The following is an 18,981-nucleotide window of genomic DNA, read 5'->3' on the forward strand; positions in this document are numbered from 1 at the left end:
GACCTACTGGAAGACGCCCTAGTGGAAGACATCGATTCCAGCCTATGCAGCAAAACATTGCTATATGCCGCGTCCCTGGGTCATGTGGGCGCCATTGACAAACTGAAACTACCTCAAAGGATTACTGCCGACAAAGAGAGATTCTTCACGTTAACTACTTCAGCACGCAAAGGACGTGTCGACATGGTCGATAAGCTGATAGAGTTGGGGTTCGCTGGCGATACTATAGATCGCTATAATGAGAATCCCCTAGCTGCAGCCGCGGGGGGGTGGTCACCTGGAAGTTGTGGACAGGTTGTTACTATACGGGGCCGATATGAACGGTGTGCCTGCTTCCCTACCCGAAGCCGCGAGCGAGGGCCATCTGAGTGTCGTTAAAAGGTTAATAAAGGCTGGTGCCGATGTCAATGGCAAGGCCGGCGTGAACAGCCCGCTAGTTAAAGCTGCAAAGGGAGGCCACCTCGACATTGTGGAAATGCTATTAGCGGCGGGGGCTGATGCAAACGGAGCGACAGCATACGATACCGCCCTGACGGCAGCTGCCGGTAGGGGTCACCTGAGCATTGTCGATACCCTGTTGAGGGCCGGCGCCAACGTCAATGCAATGGCTAATTCGGACACCGCACTGAGCAAAGCCGTAAAGGGGGGTCATGCTGATGTTGCCGGTTCGCGACTTGCCTCAGGAGCAAATGCCAATGCTGAGACACAGGATCTCAATGCACCAGACCCTGCTACATATGGGAGCAGCAAAAGGGATATTGTCAAAAGACTGCTAGCTGCTGGTGCTGATGATACAACGCCCGACAACCCGGTTTTGTTCCATCTCCTACGCCGGAGCCAAATTGGTCCTATTTGCCCAATACTGCTCGAACATGAGGCCAAGCTTTCTAGCACAACACGCCCTAGAACGCTGCTACACATGGCTGCTACCTATAAGTATAGTCCGTACTTAACCGTGGCGCTGGTAGCAGCAGGCGTAAATACGAATGCAGTCGATGCAGACGGACGCACTGCTCTGCACATCGCTGCAGAGCTGGGACACCAAGAAATTGTCGAAAAGCTATACCGACAGGGCAACGCGATCAACGCGCAAGACCAGAATGAAATACCGCCCTACACCTTGCTGTACGGAATGGAGATCTGGCCACAGCGGTGATCCTGGCCGGCAACGGTACAATAGACGAGAGTGTTAGGAACCGGAAGGGCTTCACTGCGATGGATCTTACCAAAACTTTTCCCAGATGGAAGCTGGAGGCTTTGCAAAAAGTTTTGGCTTGAATGAGAAGATGTCTTGTTCGCAGATACAACTGGCACTGTAACGGAGTCTGTATTAAATATTGATTGAACACATTATCCAGGTAGTCGACGATGCGGGGGAGCAAGTTATAAGTGTTAGTACCCATGTGGCAACGTACCGCGTCTGATAACCATGAGCTATAAATTACTGACTGAATCAGTTCATTTGAGGCTAAAAGTTTGATCCGGCTCGAACGTTGTATAAGACAGGAATAGAAGGAAGGTCAGAGGCATAGTTACTGTAAGCTTACATCTTGGATGTACTGTTATCGTCATGCCAGAGGGGTGCTTCATGTTTTCAGGGCACGGTCATCACATTTCAAGATCTTGGTGGTGAGGATATTTTTTCAGTCCCATGGTATACATTACCTATTTACTTGGTCGAACAATAGCCATAAAGGCCACTCACTATGCAGGTTTCAAAGAAAAGACACGTCTCTTCTGGTTTGAAATATATTTAATCAAGAAGCTTGATGTATTTTACTAGGTTATCGAATTACTTTTCTAGTCCTGTTCTCATTCCAACTTGCATGCCCGTTATGCAAGTGGCTGCTTGGTGGTGCTGGTTTTTCATATACTTGCTCGCCTGTTACGAAGTCAATATCATGCATACTTCTAAAGTGATAGTTTGAAACATCAGGTGGATGAGATCCTACCTACCAATTGGAATGTCGCGGTCTAGGACTTTCCCTTCCTTACTCAATGAATCTGGCTCTCAGTGATCATACGTCACGCGTCGACCGTCGCACAGCTGGTTGGGGCCAAATTCCGGTATCTCGCCGAACCTGGGCGTTAGGTTCCGGTCTCGTCTTGCCCGCTATCTCCTCCTCCACGAGCGCGCATGCTTCGTAAGAGCAGAGCGGCCCCTCGGCCAGGTTGGAGCAGCAGGTCCCGTGCAGGCAGACGGAGGACGGGACCCAGTTCTGCTGGTTCATCGAGGCCTCCACCTGGGTGGGCGATGAGCACCGCGAATACCACCAGCCGACCTCACCGAACGTCGGGGCCGCCATGCCGATCAGAGAGTGGCAGAGGAGGGTGAAAAGAGTGAATGCGAACCACATGCTGGGCTGAGTGGGATTGTCGGCGTTTTGGGATTGGCGACTGGGGATGTGTCAGACTGGACGCAGCTGCTTAGGCGCGCATTATCGATATGAGAGAACAAGGATGAAAGAGGTCTTGGTGTATGTGTCTGGTGAACCCTTTGAGCGGAGTGCACCGGGTCAACGAAAAGAATGTATTTGTTCAAAGTGTTCTTTCGACCTCTGCAAGAAGCCTTCTCATTCCCTTTTCGCTGGCGTTTCACCCGTCAGCCTGTGTGGCACTGCTGAGCCCCCCCCTTCTGTGTGACGAGAATAGCTGCGTAATCCCGGCCCTCGCGACGTGGGAAGGACGCAGGCGCGATGGAGCGAGCTAAAATATGACGGGTGGCTTGACGACTTGTTTGAATTTTTCAGCTGGAGCCTTGGAAACAATGAAGAGAAAGAACGGGTATCCAGGTGGCGCCTAAATGGGATATATTTTGCACTTTGCTTGCCACTTGGGAGAGAAAGGAAGAGTGAGTACCTCAGGCCAGTGGATCGATCCAATTGCCGAAGGAGCATGGCATGGCACAGCAGCTGATGGATTACATGTGCAGGCGCCAAGCGTCACGAATACCTTCAATCGTCCTTTCCCATCAGCCTCAGCCATCGCCGAATTTCCCCTGCAGCGCAGTCACCAGGACAAGCCCGACATACCCCCTAGTTCACGGATATGCGCGTCCTGTATTCTTTTCAAAGTGACCCAAGATCACTCAATGAGCACAAGAGCGACGAACTACGAGTCAATTTGAGCAATCACTGCGTATGGCCCATGCCACAAGTCCACAACCTAATTATTCCCTCAATTCGCAAGCGAAGCCCTGAATGGACTGCATGATCGGCCATGTGCGCCAACAAGGGAATTAGACCCTGAAGGCTTACCTACCTTGGCTTCTGTAGCGCTCCTTCTTTCGCATTTAGCTTCCAAGCCAACTGTGAGGAACAGAAGCCAAACAAAGAGCAACGGACTTTACAGCGCCATCTACTGGTTCTGGGCATGTTGGCAGAAATCAACCGCCACCCGTGCATCCCAATTTCTCCATGACAGAAGGAATTTGCCAGCGAAAAGGGGCAAGCCTTCCAGTTCTAGTAGACCTGAGTCCATAAGGCTGAGTCGCCGCGACCCGGATCTATCCGTCGTTGAATTAGCATCATTTGTCGCTGATGGCCAAGGGGTTAGTGGCTGCAACTGCGCTCTTCAGCAGCCAAGTGCTGCATGCCAAGGCCGCATTCTCTTGGATCCCACCCAACATCACTGGACTGCATGCCCACCCACTTGATCCCACCTTACACGTCAAATAGCTAACCTTACCCCTTGCAGCATGCACGTTGGTTCTATCCTTTGCGCGGGCTGTCGCCGACTTGAACACAACCAACTACCTCGGCAGCCCAAGTAGCTGTTGGCAACCCCTCCTCCTACACCAGGCGCATCATGCAAGGGGCATTTCAAGCAACTTCAACTACAAATGCGTCCATTTGAGCAAATATGTTGTCCATTCAATCAACGTTTCGCAGCCAGCCAAGACGCCTCTCTTACTTTGTTTTGCGTACCTCACTGGCCTCCTGGCCCTCGTAGCCCACGATGTCGAGCATCCTCAGGAAGCAGATCGATCTCCAGCCAACGGCTCACAATACCTACCGCGCCTCGTGGCATTCGGACTGGACTGTCGGCAATAGTACGTCATTAACCGCAAATCAACTCAATACATGTGAGAGGAATGACCACTAACTTGCTCTCACCAATCCAGCCTTCCACAGCGGCTGCGTCGTCGCCATCATCCACCACGCCGCCGCGACCCACCTCCGCACCCACCAACCCACCCTCCACCAGCCCGACGTCCTGAACCTGCACGTTGAGTTCCTGCGCGCCTGCGAGCGCTGCGATAGTACCGTGGCCGTGCACCCCCTGAAGACCGGCGCGCTCGCCAGCACGTTCCAGCTCCAGCTCTCTCAAAACGGCGAGCTCAAGGCCGTCGCCTTGGCGACCTCGACCAATTTCGACCGCGCCCTCGGCCCCACCGTGGCCACGGCCTGGACCCCGCTGCCGCCGCCCAAGCCCAAGCCCGACTTCAAGCGCGTGCTCAGGCACGAGCCGGACCCGAACTGGGTGCCTGCTATCTACTCGGGCGAAGTCATTCCCTTCGCGGGGCGCATACTGGTTCTCGACCCGCGCGAGGGGTTCCCTGTTGACGGTGTCTGCGATGCGTGGAACGGGTTCGAGGACGAGGAGCGCATTGACAGCACGACGCTGGCGTTCATGACGGACCTCATCCCTAGCATGTCCGACACCCTCCTCAGGAATGGGGGGCTGTACGATGCGCATGCGTTCCAGGAGAAGGCGCGGAAGTGGGCGGAGGAGAGCCCGGGCGTGCCGGCGCCGCTGACGAACTCGCTTGCTGAGGCGATGAAGGCGACGACGCACAACCAGACTGTCACGCTGGATGTCGAGTTCAAACGGCGGCTTCCTCCCGCAGGGCTGCAGTTTGTGTTCATGCGCACCACGACGAAGATGCTCCTTGATGGGAGAATGGACACGGATCTCACTGTGCACAATTAGGACATGGAGATTCTGTGCACGTCGCGACAAGTCATCTTCGTTTTGGAGGCTGGCAGGAAGTTCAAGAAGGGTAGGGGCAGGACTCCGACGAAGCTGTAGCACATTTGCCATAGAGAGATCATTGTAGCCTTCTCCAGAACCAGGTAGCATAGCCTTCTGAGCATTTACTTCCACATCAACCCCAAGTGATGTTTACTTCAGTGCCAAATAGAACCGATTTATTTCTTTCACTCTATACCTAGTTCCGTCATTGTCCCTATCCCCACCTCTATGCCCACGGTATCGAGCCCCTACCGTTACCTTGAGATGATGCCAAGTCATATTCCACTACTCACACAACCCTCCTCTGAAACTGAACCTCCGGCCCCTGCCGCAGCGCAACATAAGCATCCTCCAACTGCATCTGCCTCTCATTCTCCGCCCCCCATCCCAACCCCGGACCCTCACCCCCCAACGTCGACCCCGGCGCCCTCCTTACATCAAGCCGATGCAGCGTCCGCGCCACAATGATCATGATCTCCATCATGGCCAAGTTCTTCCCCAAACAGCTGCCCGGCCCCGTAGCGAAGGGATGGAAATTGCTCCTTAACCGCGCCACCGACTCCGCCGTTACCCCGGTCCCCGCCGGATCCACGATCCAGCGCTCGGGACGAAAAGCGCACGCATCCCGTCCCTCGTGTACGGCCTCGTTGCGCGAGTCGGCCCAGGGACACGTGCTCACGATCGTGCCGGCCGGGTAGTACTCCCCCTCAATCACTATCCCGCCCGGCAGCACCTCGTGCGGCAGCTCCGAGGGCCCCGTGGGCGTCAGCCGCATCCCTTCGTCGATACACGCGGCGAGGTACTGACACCCCAGCAGCTTCGGCCCGTGGACGATGTCGTCCGCGGAGCCGTCGGGGAACGTGGTCCGGATCTCGTCCGTCAGCTTGCGCAGGTGCGCCGGGTCGCCCGTGAGGTAGAAGAAGAGGCCCGACAGGCTAATGGAGGTCGTGTCGGAGCCCGCGACGATGAGGAGGCTGGATTCGGCGCGGAGGTCGGTGTCGGTGTAGGCTGGGAGGTCGGTGTCGGGGTCGCGGGCTTCGCAGAGGAAGTGGAACATGTCCTGGCGCTGCTGCAGGTCCGGCTTCTCCTTCTGCTGCTCGCGGTGCAGCTGGATCCGCCGCGTGATGTTGTCGTACACGAACGCGTTGTACTGCCGGACCGCGGGCGGGGTCAGCATGCCGAAGACGCGGTCGAGGCCGCGCGGCTTGAGCCAGAGGAGGAGGGGCAGGAGGGGGGCGCGGCAGAGCGGGTAGTAGAACCGCATGTAGCTGGCGATGGTGTGCGGGATGACTTTGAGCGGGTTGTCGCCGCCGCTTCCGGGCTCCTTGATGTCGAAGGAGCGGCCGAAGCTGAGGTCGCCCATGATGTCGAAGACGAGGCTGTCGACGCTCTCGGAGAAGTTGATGGGCGGAGACCAGCCCTTCTCACCCTCGGAGAGATTGTTGCTGCTGTTGTGGTTTTCTTCCGCCATCTGGGCGAGGATCTCGTTCCAGCGGTCCACGTGCTTGATAATGAACCCTGACGCCGCGCGTACCGATTTCTCGGTGAAGCAGGTCTTGAGGAGCCTCCGTTTGTGGGCATGCTCGGCGACATCGACTGTTGGCCTCGCCCGACTTTGGCTGGAACGCCGTATAGAAGTGGCTCCGCCGAACATTAGATTTCATCCCGTAGATCTGGGCGTAGGCTTCCGGATCGAGGAACAGGACCGTGTTCGGGGTCACACGGATCCTGGGGCCGAAGATCTGGAACTGCCGCGTCAGCCAGAGGTGGCGCTTACCGGTCCGGGCGGGCAGCCAGGAGGGGATGCCGCTGGCGCGGGCCCAGAAGGGGCCGGGGATGTGGGAGAGGGGGTGGAGCCATAGGTTGTAGATGAGGCGCCCGGCTATCTGAAACTTTCCTACATGGTCAGCAGTATACTATATTTCAGGATATGGTCAGGTATCTTGGGTACAGACGAGTAAGAGACACAACGAGATATAAGCCGGCAGCCAGTGGCGAAGATACGATCCCTGCGGAAACAAATATAACATGGTGACCTGGTGCATGTTGTTTTTTGACGTTGGGTGAACCGGTTCGGCTAGTTGAGGAGTATATACAACTTGGGTGGCAATGTTTGCCTAATCTGCAAGGTGAATAAGCAAGCTCGAGGTTCAAGATGTCACTGCATATGTAGATAGACATGAGCCCCCCAAAATTGAGCGTCCTATTGGTGTTGTTAGTTTATATACGATCGTATATGCGGGGTTGATGCTTACTCTCCCTTGACTGGGCCAACAATGCCGATGCAAGCAGGGGTTACCACACGCAGGAGCCAATGCTAACCTTGTTGACCTGCGCCAAGACGCACGCAGAACCAACTCGCTGGGCTTGGTACGCCATGACTGAAGTAGATCATCCGAGCCTTGAGAAAATGTGCCGGGCCTATGGGATGCTCCGGGATATTAAGATCTAATTTGTGTTGCACTGCACAAATGCGAGACATGTTCAGGCCAGGTCCTAAGGCTTGATTTCGGCCTTCTACATTGATAATGATCAGGGACTTCGCAAATGCATTCGTAGCATAGAATTGCACTCAACCTCCCGGCAGTGGTGCGTTGAAAGGTACTAGGTTCGTAGCATATGAGGAGCTACATTTACCCCTGACTCTCCAACTCCCCTTTTTCAATCATTTCCTCCCCATCACCTAAGATGAAACACCACAGCATTCTGCCCACTCGCCACCTGCCTCTGCACCGCCTCCCCGTCCATGAGCCCATGCACATAACACACCTCAATAAACTCATACCCCTCAACCTCGACGTCCCCCCGCGGCCGCAGGATAACAGGCCACCTGCACCCGTACAGCACCGCCACCACATCGCCCGCAACCATGTCCCTCGGTCCCAGCCCGATGTTTCCGGCCGCGGTCCGGAAGATCCGCCGGTTCTGCGTGGCGGAACTGACGGCGTCGTCGTAGACTACTAGTGCTGACCACTCTTCCTCGCTGGAATCTGGTTTCTCGCTATTGGGCGGCTGGGTATATGGATTCCTTGCGCCTAGTTTCTTGTTGACGTCGCGGGGCCGCTCTTTGTGCTTGACGAGGAAATCGGCCCAAGCCAAGACGTTGGACCGAGCATATTCGGCCGAGGGCCGTTCCGAGGTTGTCGTCGCCTCGGCAATGAGGGCGAACCCGATGGTCTCGGGATCCTTCCGGATAGTATCTAGGTGTATGGCGGAATCTGCCGATTCCAAGAGATCCGCAAATTGCTTGGGGGTGCCGTCGATGACATGTGAGACATCCTTGACCTTGCCAGCTATCACGCCCGTTAGGACCAGCACATCCGGGTCATAGTTCAGAGTCGCTACCGTAACGCCTATGTCGCGTTTGCCGACAGCGTTGTCGGCTGAGTACAGATTACACTTCAAGCCATTGGCGGCACCCTTCCCCTGCATATCGGAGTTGCTGCTCCTCATGTGCCAGAGCTCTGCCCAAGACGGGACGCCCGTCACCTCGTACGTGGTCTCCGGCCGGTGCCGTAGACGCCGAAGAAAGTCCAGGTTTGGGCTCTGCTCGATGATGCAGCGGCTGGTATCGCGCATGACCGCGGCCACGGACCTGCTGTAGTCGGGCGTGAGAAGCGGGGGCAAAAGGCCGCCCTCGCGCCCGGTCATGTTCTGGTAGAGGCCGAGGATGCCGTAGACGTAGTCTCGAGGATCGGTGGCCTGGAAGGTCAGGAACTGGTCGAGGATGTTGTCTATAGACTTGTCGCTTTCCCTGTGGCCGAGTTCGTACATCCGTTGGCAGTTCAGCAGCCCGACGTATTTGTCGAGGGGGCGGAGATCTAAGGTAGACGACATGTGTGACAGCCACGTCGCACCGATCAAGAGTTTCTCAAAATCCATCTCGTGGGAACTGATATGGACCAGGCTCTTGGGCGCCAAGAGCGCCTCTTGTATAACCTAGAGTAGACATATTTCATTTTAGCTTCAAGAACTAAGCATAACTTCTCGGATGGGAGTGCCCATGTATGCTTACCCAAACCCGCTCAAACCAGGGACTTGAGAACAAAGCGGCCAGATGGTGCTTGAGCAGCTGACCTCCAGCCACACTGTCTGTCAGAGTCTTGCCAGCAATCTCATCCAAGTCGGCAAAGTCTTCCGTCTCGCCCTTCGCGTGGTTGTATATTGATTTAAGCACGGACTCGCAGTACGTCGTTGCCTCCTCGTCGCCCTCGCCCAACCAGACGAGGTTCTGCTCCGTCTTGGAGTAAACCTCCCTCATGAGCGCGACTTGTTGCCCGCGCTCGGGGACGTCGTTCTGGTTGATGCAGATGGCGTCGATCCATAGGGTGCGGTCCTCGTCGGGTTTCCGCATGCGCTGCAGGGCTCGTCGTGCGCTCAGCGGCACCATCATCTCCAACCCATCCACGAAGATGCCCTCCGTCTGTGCAGCATCACCCCAACAGTACGAGATAGTCTCGTACGGGGGTCGGTCCGCTCCATCCTTTAGGGAGGCGTGCACGAGCTGGCAGTTGATGGGCTCGTCGCCTTCGCCCGCCTGTACGAGGAGCAAACGAAACTCGAGGGCATCGATATCCAGCGGCCGGTAGAAGTCGGCATTGTCCTCGTCGACTTCCATATCTCAACATTCGGCCTGCTCTTTCGCGCAGTATTTGCTGATGTCGACGCCTTGTTGCTCTTTGTACAAGTCTGGAAAAGTACGCAATTGGGTTACGGGCGCGGAGAAAAACAAATGTATGAGGTCCTGCCAGAAGAGGAAAGCATTTCAGCTGAGGCATATTATCGTTGGATATTACAAGGATTTCTTGCGTGGTGGTACAATCGCCTCCATCGACCCATCGATGCGTATGCCAAGCCTTTTCGTGGCTGGTATTACCGTTAGTGGGTATGCACGCTAGGCTGCCCTAAAAGGGGTAGCTGAACGACAACGGGGCCGTCAACCCACATCACGCGATCCACCTACTACAGAGGATCCTCGATAACCCATAGCCTTATGCGGTTTGAATGAAACTTCAAGAGAATATGAGAAGAAAAAAGGAAAGTAAAGGGTTTTAAAGCGGTTTGTCTCCTTCATGCCCCCCAATACTTCCGCAGGCTTATCCTTCTGTTTTTTTCCTTCTTGAAAGACCCCAGTTTCTCTCAATCTGTCATCCGAACTCCTACTACACGCTCTCTACCAAACCACCGGATCCGGCAGCGTCCGCGGCGAGTCCTTATCCGGCCTCCGGGACGGCAAGATCAGATGCTCGAACGTAGAACTCCACTCCACGCGCGGCGTCAGCTTCTCGAGCCCCCAGAGCTCCGACAGGAACCCCAGGATACTAGTATGCGTATACTCGCCCCCATTATTCGCCCCCTTATTCTCGACCTCGCCCTTGGCAACCCACGGCGAAATCAAAATCGTCGGCACGCGTGGCCCCAGCCGGTTAAACCCAAACGTGATATTCTTCCCATCCGCGGCCTTCTCCGTATAGCTCAGCCCATCCCCGCCGTCCGGCACATTGACGGGCGGCGGCACGTGGTCCCCGAACCCGCCGTGCTCGTCGAAAGTCAAGACGAAGAGCGTGTCGTCCCACTGCGGCGAGTTGCGCACCGCCTCGTAGATCCCCTTGATGAATTCCTCGCCCAGGTTGATGGGCGACGGCGGGTGGTACGACTGGTACGAGCAGCACTCCGGGTTGATGTAGGTGAACTGGGGCAGAATCCCTGCCGCGGCGTCGGCGTAGAACTGCTGCAGCGGCTTCACGTTGGTCACGTTGGCGCCGCTGCGGGCGGTCCACTCGTAGAAGTCGGCGTCGGGGAGGAAGCCCTTGCTGTACAATGTCTCAGTATTTGGCAAGGCTCAATGGCATGAAAAAGGGCGCAAGAAAAAGCTTTTGCTGCTGCTTACCCAGGCCCCGTGGTGCTGTTCTGGTAATTAATCCACGAAATGTTCTTCTCCGACAGCTGCTCGAAAATACTCTTCTGAGGAAGCCCGTACTCCCCAAAAGCATCGTCGTTCCTGCCGTGACCGTGGCTGGTGCCGGACGTGATGTAAGCACGGTTGGGGTTGGTCGGCCCCGGCACCGAGCAGAACCAGCGGTCAAACAGCACAAAGTTCTCGGCGATGGCGTTGAAGACCGGGATGTGCTCCGGGGTGTAGTAGTTGATGGCCTCGGCCGCGCGACCTTTATCCTCGGTCTTGTAGGCGACGGCTTGCTCGGTCACGAAGCTGATGGATTGGTCAGTCGACCTGAAAGATCCGACTTACTTCGTTTCAGACGACGAGGATCTCCTTTCGAGACTAGCACTTACCCTCTCATGTTCTCATATTTCCAAGCCGGCGCGCCGCTGACAAGCTGCTCATTTGGATGCCAGGTGCTGAACACTGTGATGTGTAAGCTAGTTCTCGTTGGTTGAAGCTTAGAGACGACTTACACTGCATGTTAACGCCGCTGATACTGTGATTTGGATCATCCTTGGCGACATCGGCAGCCAGCGCGTCCGCGCAGACGTCAGCATGCTGATTGGGGTCCGACGCATTCCTAAATCTTCAATCAGCACACATCCAACTCACTAAAGAATGCGGGTCCGACATACATGGAGTTGCAGTAGTTATGGTGCAGAAGCCCGTCAATCTTAGGGTTGTAAGTCAAACCGCCGCAGAAGGTGTCGAACGAGCGGTTCTCCTCGACCAGGACGACAACGTTCTTGATCTTGGACTTCCAACCATCGTTGTTGAGCTGGTGCAGTTCGACGCCCGGCGCCGCCGCGGCAAAGCCGGTGGCGACCGTGATGGCAGCGAGCGAGCGGGTGAGCATCGTGTCTCAGGGAGGGGGGGGTCACTCAGCAATGTCCGTGACGGGCTGGGAGCGGAGGAAGCAAGAACAAGCCAGATGGGAGAGGGACGAAGCCTTTAAGTACATAAGCTTGTCGCGAACTGGAGCCGGGTGATCAGCGTCGCTTTTGCCCAGAAAGCAATTGATTAGGACAAGTGCTTATGCACACACTGCAGAGCACGTGGTGTCAGGATTCGGCCTCGAGCAGGACCGTTACACTGCCGGGAATATGCCTGATGAAAGAGCCTTAGGGGATTAATCGACGTGAGAAATGCCACCCAGTAAGTAAGTATGGAGGGTAGAAAACAGCAAAGCTCTCAACAACGGTGCTCGCCGCATCCCCGCAACCTGGGCCTCAAGTCCCGCGCAATTGATGATGAGAGGGAACAAGGGCAATATGCGCGACCTATGCATATGTCTACACATGCCGAGAAGCCTGTCGCTCAATGGCCAGACCCCCTGGGCAGAGGTGACAAGTCATTGCCTGCCAGCCAACCCTCCAGCTGGGTACGCTAGCCGCTGGAGGCAGGCCGTACAGAAATCTGCCTGTCATCCCTTGTCCCCGGCTGCGCTGCATATGGAGTTGCATTCGGGCACCTAGCTGATCCAGTAATGTCGCGCTGGAGTGGCTGCAAGAGGCTGTGACAGCATATCGTCGAGGCCAAGCTTTGCCAATAACGGCAGGTCAGAAGAAGCCGGCTATCCGGGGAGCCGCACAATTTTGTCGAAGCCCGCCCTGTGGATCTCGTAATCGGCAGAGCCAGTGGGCGCCAACACCTCACCCACGTGCCAGAGTACCAACAGACACGACACAGCAAAACAGATTGGCTTGTCAAAAATGAACTCGGAATTGAACTGTGATACTATCCCATGCTAATTCAATCGCAAACCCCCATATTCAGCGCGCCGCCTTCGATATCGAATGAAATATGAAGTCAATCGCAAAACGCACAGTTGCTGCTGACCCGCCAAATCTGATGCCACAACGGAAGATATGTTCATGTAAAAGTCAACGCAACAAAAGAATCCATCCCCGCTTGTGATAATAACTTAGTCGCTCATATCACCCCCTCCGCTCTCCTCCGAACTACTGGCAGAAGCAGCATCACCGTCGACTTCAGCCGGCTCATCCATGACTCCATTGGCACCACCGTTCATGTCCTTGGCGATTCTGGCGGCAACTTCGACCATCTCAAAGATGCCTCGAATGGCGCGATCGACCTTGTGGTTCTGCATGTTGAACTCGCCCTCGGCCTTTCCGAGTCCGCCCACGGCGTTGTCGAATCTCTTCATGCGGTTGGTCATGTCCTCAAGGCGGTCTTCCTGAGCTCTAATGGTAGACTTGGCGACGGCAAGGTCATCACTAAGAGCCTTGACAAGCTTCTCCAGGTTGTCAATCTGCTTGGCCATGTTGGCGTTGTTGGTGGCTTCGTGGGCAAGCTCGTGCATGTTGCTGTAGGGCGTAGCCTCCTGTTCATGGGGGTAGTGGTAGACGTTCAGACCAGAGGGGTGGAAGTGTCGCGGCGGCGGCGGGCCCAGGGGATGCGGGAAGGGAGCCTCAGTAGCAGCTCGGCCCTCGACGCTGGAGATGACGAACGGCATGGCGGAACCGGGAGTGGCGTAGCGGTTGGCTCCCGCGTGCATGGGGGCGACTGTCTGCATTGTACCGGGAGGGGTATGGATGCCGTTCTGAAGAGCTGGGTCGAGTGGGCTGTGTCCGTTGTTGTGCATACGATGCATGAATCGACCGATCTTAGTCTCGGAATCAAGGCCCTTCTGACGTCTGTCACTTGAATAGTTAGCTTTGGTCACATCATCCTGAAACCAAGGTAGGTAGGCCATGTCACGAACCGACGATCCATCACTTCCTTCTCGACGTTTTCGAGAATGGTCTTGCGTTCGTCTTCCGAGGACATCTTGTATGTGTCCGTCTCGACGCGTTGCTTCCAAGCACGAGTGACAGCCTTGGAGTCCGAGGCCTTGGCTTGCTCGACCTCCTTGGAGTAAGGACTCAAACGAGCCTTGCGACGGCGGGCTCGGATCGTGTTGGGGTTGGTGGAATACTCCTCGGGACGTTTCTGTCGTCGGTTGGACCACATTGTCTCGAGGTGCAGTTGGGAGGAGTAGATGGGATGATGAAGAAACATCTGGGACCATGGGCAACTGGGTGCAATGGGATAAATGGGTTAAGGCATGGCAGTTGGGAGTAATCAGTTGGAAGGAACGGCGTTGACCACCGGAATGGACATTTGAGGAATTAGAGTAACCACGACGTACCAATTCTTAGTCCAGTTGTGGAAGGAAGGCACGATCCGACCCAGGGCAAGAACCAGTTAGGTGATTAGTGTCCAGCCGATTCGAACGGATATCCTCGATTGCGATGAAGGAAGAAATTCGCCAGAGATGACGCTGCTAGTTGTTGGCAATTGATGAGAGACGAGGTGTTTCACGGAAGACGTGGTTCTGGTGCTTTAAAGGGAAATAATACGGCCACAGTAACTGAAGTTTTTAGGTGAAGAAGGAGGACCAAGTCAAGTAAATGAATCAATGAGAAATCGAGCGGGTACCGTCCACTCGGGTGATCAAGTGTTGGGAAGGAAGATGTCCTCACTTGCATTTGGTACACCTGGAGAGTTTTGGTCGCTTTGATCGTTGAGTGCAAGTCAATGGCTAGATATGACTTGCCAATGATTTGGATTCGGTATTCTCTTTGGCGTAGGTGGAACTCAATCATAGAATGGCTGTGGGAAGGTTGCTGCACTGAATAGTATTGGTGTGAAAGTCGGGAAGAGAATGAGATCAGGTTGCTGAGCGTATGATAGACTGCGATCTTGAGTTCAGCTGTGGTTTCGTTTGTAGTGGTATAATGGGCGGGTCAGACTATACGGATTCAAATGAAGGACTTTCCCTCGTCTAGACTTATCGGCGCTCGGTATGCTGTTATTTGCATCGTATAGTGGTATCCCGAGTCTCACTGTAGGGTCTGGCATCTGGATCGGTGGATGTGGCATGATGGTGATTTTATATCAGAGTTCCAACACCCGGAGATGGACTAATCTACCTAAAGGCCCTTAAGGGGGTTGGCTCGATACTGTGACATGGTAGTCGATATAGAGGACAGAGGAAGGATGACCGTGGGTTCAGCCATGGAAGGCCAAGATTTTCCCATTTGCCACTGGGAGCGTCTGTAGCTTCAATGTTTATTACAAGATATATTATTATGAACCCGAGGCTGATATGCCCTGTCAAGTTTACACTTCAACAAGGAGAACTGGGCCAAAAAGGGGCTCGAGTTATGAAAGGACCCTAACAAACCACGGAGATACAATCGATCTTCCTAGAACCCGTTATATATTTAAAATACTTCTATAAGAGCCCTGTATGGAGTATGTAACATTGTACAAAGTCTACGAACAAGTCCTGGATCTAAATCAGAGACGTTTCTTTTGTCAAAGCCTTGCTTCATGACAACTACCGGGCATTATACGTGAACCTATTCAGACGGTGTTAGAATGTTACCACACAATAGAGTTGCTGCTATCTTTAGAGATCGAATTATACACATAAAAGTTGAAATAGCTATCTATAGTTGTGCATTCGTGCTTATAGTGGTGGCAACCTTTCATTTCCCGGCCATCATCATTGCCTCGACCACAACAAGCTTGCACTCTCAAACAACAGCCAACGTTGGAATATCCCATATGTGCCAGTGCCAGTCTTATATCTCAAAGCATGTGCATTTTAATATGGACAGTTGACTCCTTTGAGAGAGTTGTCAGTTGTTGTACCACCCGTGTGTCTTTTCCCTGTCCCAACACATGAGCTGCATCAGTTCCGACTTGGATGTAATAACACGCGGCGACCGTGTTACACTGAACTCGTAGACAAATTCCGGTACCTACTAAGCAGCCTAAAACCATACACAAGTCAAGCTTACCTGTCAGGGCTTTGTGTGAGGCTAACCAGCTTTGATTTAGCTTCGAGATCGACTGAACAAAGGTCCAGCATGGGTAAGACTCGGTGCACTGCCATGACTCCATACTGCACAGAATATGACCAGTTCAAAGAATCACATAACGAGTGAAAGAGTAATTGTGACGGTTGATCATGCTTTTATTGTTTTGGTTGGCACGTATGTGCGTGCACTAATTGCCGCCATGAAGGTGCGCAGAATCGCTGATGGCACCTCAAAATGCTAGATACCTATTTCGCTGTACAATGATGCTCTAATCATGATACAGCTGGCTGCATATGAGCCCAGGGGCCAAAATCGCCAACGAGTGCCCGGCATCCCACCTCAAGCTTGCACAAGAAAGTTCTGTAGAACCCTCATTTGTCACTGCTGCTGCTACGGTTGAACTTCTTCTTGGAGCCAGCAGCCACGACAGCCCATGTGGGAATAGCTTTCTTCTGGTTTTCCTTCCGAGTCACCTTCTTGGTGTATTTCTGTACCGCCTTCTGATTTTCCTTCTGATTATCTATATGTCCCTTCTGGCTGATCGGTGAAGGCTGTGAAGCTGTCTGTTCTTCACAGAGACTGGATCGATTATCACGCGCTAAAGCTTTTGATGTCTTGTCGAATAAGACATGATCTCGCTCTTCAACGTTTGCGCGCGTCGTAAAGCTGTGAAGCGAAGTACGGCCATCCTATTCGGCAGTCTTCGCACCTTCAGTGGCGCCGTTCTGTCTCCAAAGGCCGTAGGGTCCCTCGCAGTTCTTCCACAACTTGATGGTGCCATCCTCAGAGCCCGTGGCGTACAGCTTGTTATCAGGCGCATACGCAATCGACCAAACAGGGCCGTGATGTCCTTTGTGGATATCTAGAGAATAGTTAGCACACGCCTTCCGCATTACGACGTCTTGGGACTCACCGAACTCGCTACCGTCTTCCCATCGGTACACTCTGGCCCAGGTAGCAGGGATGTCCTCTCCAACGATGAACTTCCTGTCCTTGGTGTCAATGGCGACACTAGCAACAGTATAGTCCATCTTCTGTCGCTTGAGCTCATCCATCGCACGATATCCGCCCCAGAAGTAGACTGATTTGCCAGCGGCAACCCCCAGTACCGGGAGACCTCCACCAATATCCGATTCCTCACGAATCTCAGGCGCCGGAGCGAAGAACTCGCACGAGCCGATTTCACCATCCAATGCCTCTTGCTTGATGACGCTGCGGCTGGGCAGGTCGAACCATCGCAGCATGTTACCCGAAGCAGTGACCAGAATGTTGGGGTCCTGAGTCCAAACAATAAACTTGATGGATGCGGTGTGGATGCCAGCTCCGATTTCGAAGGCGTTGCTGGTGGAGATGGTCTTTGTAGAATCGGCTCCGTTGGTCGCCTTGGGGGACTCGGTAAGGTCAAATATGCGCAGTTTCTTCTCCATACCGCCCGTTGCGATCAAGTCCGAGTTATCGGGGGGATACGCGACAGCGCGAACGATGTGGTCGTGCTGCAGAGTCCAGAGACACTCGCCCGAGTAGGTGTCCCAAACCTTGGCAGTGAAATCCGCGGAGGCGGTGGCTGCGACCGAAGCATCGTGGCTCAGTCTTGCCTGCCAGACAGCGCCCTTGTGGCCGATGAATGTACCAATCCAGTCACCAGTAAGACCGTCGCGCAACATCGGGTTACCATCTGTTCAATCATAGTCGATCAGCTACCGGCAGTCCTGGACGAAGAATCTTACTCAAAGCCATACCTTTGCAAGCTGAAATCATGTAGTAGGTGCCCTCCTTGGTCAAGGTCGAGAAGCTGATATGCGGGACAGGCCGCGAGTGACCGTGGCAGGTCAAAGGGACGCATTGTCTCGGTGTGTCGGTTGCCATTGCGTGTTTGTCTGCGCGAGCAGGGGCTAGGTCTATATGGGGATCTGGGTATAGTGGTGTCGATCGACTCAGCCAATTATGTTACAAGCAGCACAGTCGGTGCGCAGATGTTATTCGAGCGGTTGTGAGTCGCGACTAAGAACACGTCGGAGTTCGAGAGAATCGAATCGACCCTTTGTCGATTGGAATTTCGCGTGCTAGCCAAGACGAAGTCTATGCAGTGCAGTCGGTGCAATCGGCGCAGTAATCGTTAGCCGGGAAGGGGACGTCGGGAACACTGCTCGAGGTGGCGCAAGGAATATTGAGCCGGGGATGGAATCGCGGGCGAGCTTGGGGGGTTGATAGAATGTGATGTGATGTAATTTTTGGTATCGTTCAAGAGAAATAGTCGTGGTCGTCGTCAAAAAGAGAAGTTCGTCAAAATTGGAGCATAAGCAGTCTGCTGGTTCCAAGAACACACACACAAATTGGGAGATGGGAGTAGTCTGCGTGACGGGAATTGGGAAAACGAAGAAAAAGGACGGGCGAGTCAAGGTCCAAAAATCGCAGACACGGTCAAGGAGTTGGCGAGGCTGGACCCTGAAACAGCAGAAGTGGAAATAGTTGACCAGAGCCTTGGTCACTACGATCCCTATTTTGCGGCGGGCGAGTGCACTTTCCCATTTTCTGGTTCTAGTGAAACCTTCTAACCTGAATTTAGGGGTGCTTAGGGGTTGAGGGGGGCAGCTACGCTTATCTGGCCGACCGAGACTCACCATGCATCGCGGGGCACTCAGGAGCAGTTGCAGCACTCACAGGCCTCGGATGTCCACTCACCGAGCTCACCTTAGCCTTAGCGCGGAGGGAAAACGGTCGACGGGCTCTCTAATCGCCGACCCGATGTCATCCATCAGTCCTTCCCCGCCAAAACCATTACTTACTAATGACTGGGGTGCCACCTGGGCTGGGCAGCTCTGACCTGGAGCCAGGGAGCTGCAATGATGAATTTCGACAGGGAGCTAGGATCTTACAGCATTAACATTGAGACTACCTAACATCCATGCTGTCAGTGCTCCGGCGATTGATTGCTCAGTGTTCGACGTGCTTCTGCTGGTGACCAGACCTCACTTCGTTCCCGTAACAGACATTCACGGCCAGCCTTTGGCTACCTTCAATACATCCCATTCAGTAAATCGTCTCACTGCCTGACTTAGGCTAATCCGTCTTTCTTTACTTGATTGACCGTCATTGCATCTCTCCATATCCTTGCTTGACTTGGATCTTTACCTTCTCAAATACTTACGTCAGTCCAAAGCGGCAGCAGTGTACCCCGCCAAACTGCACCCAAGCTGTTGTTGAGCAATCTAGAGAGCTGCCATCAGCTTC

The 18,981-nt window shown here is 54.2% G+C and overlaps 8 protein-coding genes across 8 annotated transcripts; 2 read left to right on the forward strand and 6 right to left on the reverse strand.

Annotated features, from left to right (window-relative positions):
• Window positions 1-316: 316 nt before the first annotated feature.
• PG986_010529 (uncharacterized protein) lies at window positions 317-1,156 on the forward strand (the record flags this gene model as incomplete). The annotated part of the gene is made up of 1 exon (XM_066846751.1): window positions 317-1,156. One exon carries the CDS (start codon window positions 317-319, stop codon window positions 1,154-1,156), a length of 840 nt encoding a protein of 279 aa, XP_066696242.1.
• An 862-nt stretch (window positions 1,157-2,018) lies between these two features.
• On the reverse strand, window positions 2,019-2,357 carry PG986_010530 (uncharacterized protein; the record flags this gene model as incomplete). The annotated part of the gene is made up of 1 exon (XM_066846752.1): window positions 2,019-2,357. One exon carries the CDS (start codon window positions 2,355-2,357, stop codon window positions 2,019-2,021), a length of 339 nt encoding a protein of 112 aa, XP_066696243.1.
• A 1,600-nt stretch (window positions 2,358-3,957) lies between these two features.
• Window positions 3,958-4,932, forward strand: PG986_010531 (uncharacterized protein; the record flags this gene model as incomplete). Its single annotated transcript, XM_066846753.1, has 2 exons — window positions 3,958-4,051; window positions 4,124-4,932. 2 exons carry the CDS (start codon window positions 3,958-3,960, stop codon window positions 4,930-4,932), a joined length of 903 nt encoding a protein of 300 aa, XP_066696244.1.
• A 331-nt stretch (window positions 4,933-5,263) lies between these two features.
• Window positions 5,264-6,628, reverse strand: PG986_010532 (benzoate 4-monooxygenase cytochrome P450; the record flags this gene model as incomplete). Its single annotated transcript, XM_066846754.1, has 1 exon — window positions 5,264-6,628. The coding sequence occupies one exon, from the start codon at window positions 6,626-6,628 to the stop codon at window positions 5,264-5,266; it is 1,365 nt and encodes a 454-aa protein (XP_066696245.1).
• Window positions 6,629-7,653: 1,025 nt separating this feature from the next.
• Window positions 7,654-9,592, reverse strand: PG986_010533 (uncharacterized protein; the record flags this gene model as incomplete). The annotated part of the gene is made up of 3 exons (XM_066846755.1): window positions 7,654-8,913; window positions 8,990-9,062; window positions 9,375-9,592. The coding sequence occupies 3 exons, from the start codon at window positions 9,590-9,592 to the stop codon at window positions 7,654-7,656; spliced, it is 1,551 nt and encodes a 516-aa protein (XP_066696246.1).
• Window positions 9,593-10,147: 555 nt separating this feature from the next.
• On the reverse strand, window positions 10,148-11,774 carry PG986_010534 (non-specific phospholipase C2; the record flags this gene model as incomplete). The annotated part of the gene is made up of 5 exons (XM_066846756.1): window positions 10,148-10,787; window positions 10,865-11,185; window positions 11,269-11,341; window positions 11,392-11,498; window positions 11,554-11,774. The coding sequence occupies 5 exons, from the start codon at window positions 11,772-11,774 to the stop codon at window positions 10,148-10,150; spliced, it is 1,362 nt and encodes a 453-aa protein (XP_066696247.1).
• Window positions 11,775-12,842: 1,068 nt separating this feature from the next.
• Window positions 12,843-13,891, reverse strand: PG986_010535 (uncharacterized protein; the record flags this gene model as incomplete). Its single annotated transcript, XM_066846757.1, has 2 exons — window positions 12,843-13,610; window positions 13,658-13,891. The coding sequence occupies 2 exons, from the start codon at window positions 13,889-13,891 to the stop codon at window positions 12,843-12,845; spliced, it is 1,002 nt and encodes a 333-aa protein (XP_066696248.1).
• Window positions 13,892-16,439: 2,548 nt separating this feature from the next.
• Window positions 16,440-17,616, reverse strand: PG986_010536 (serine-threonine kinase receptor-associated protein; the record flags this gene model as incomplete). The annotated part of the gene is made up of 2 exons (XM_066846758.1): window positions 16,440-17,425; window positions 17,490-17,616. The coding sequence occupies 2 exons, from the start codon at window positions 17,614-17,616 to the stop codon at window positions 16,440-16,442; spliced, it is 1,113 nt and encodes a 370-aa protein (XP_066696249.1).
• Window positions 17,617-18,981: the final 1,365 nt, after the last annotated feature.

Source organism: Apiospora aurea (assembly GCF_038362705.1).
Source record: "Apiospora aurea strain CBS 24483 chromosome Unknown utg000007l_segment0_segment0, whole genome shotgun sequence".
Taxonomy (NCBI): Eukaryota; Fungi; Ascomycota; class Sordariomycetes; order Amphisphaeriales; family Apiosporaceae; genus Apiospora; species Apiospora aurea.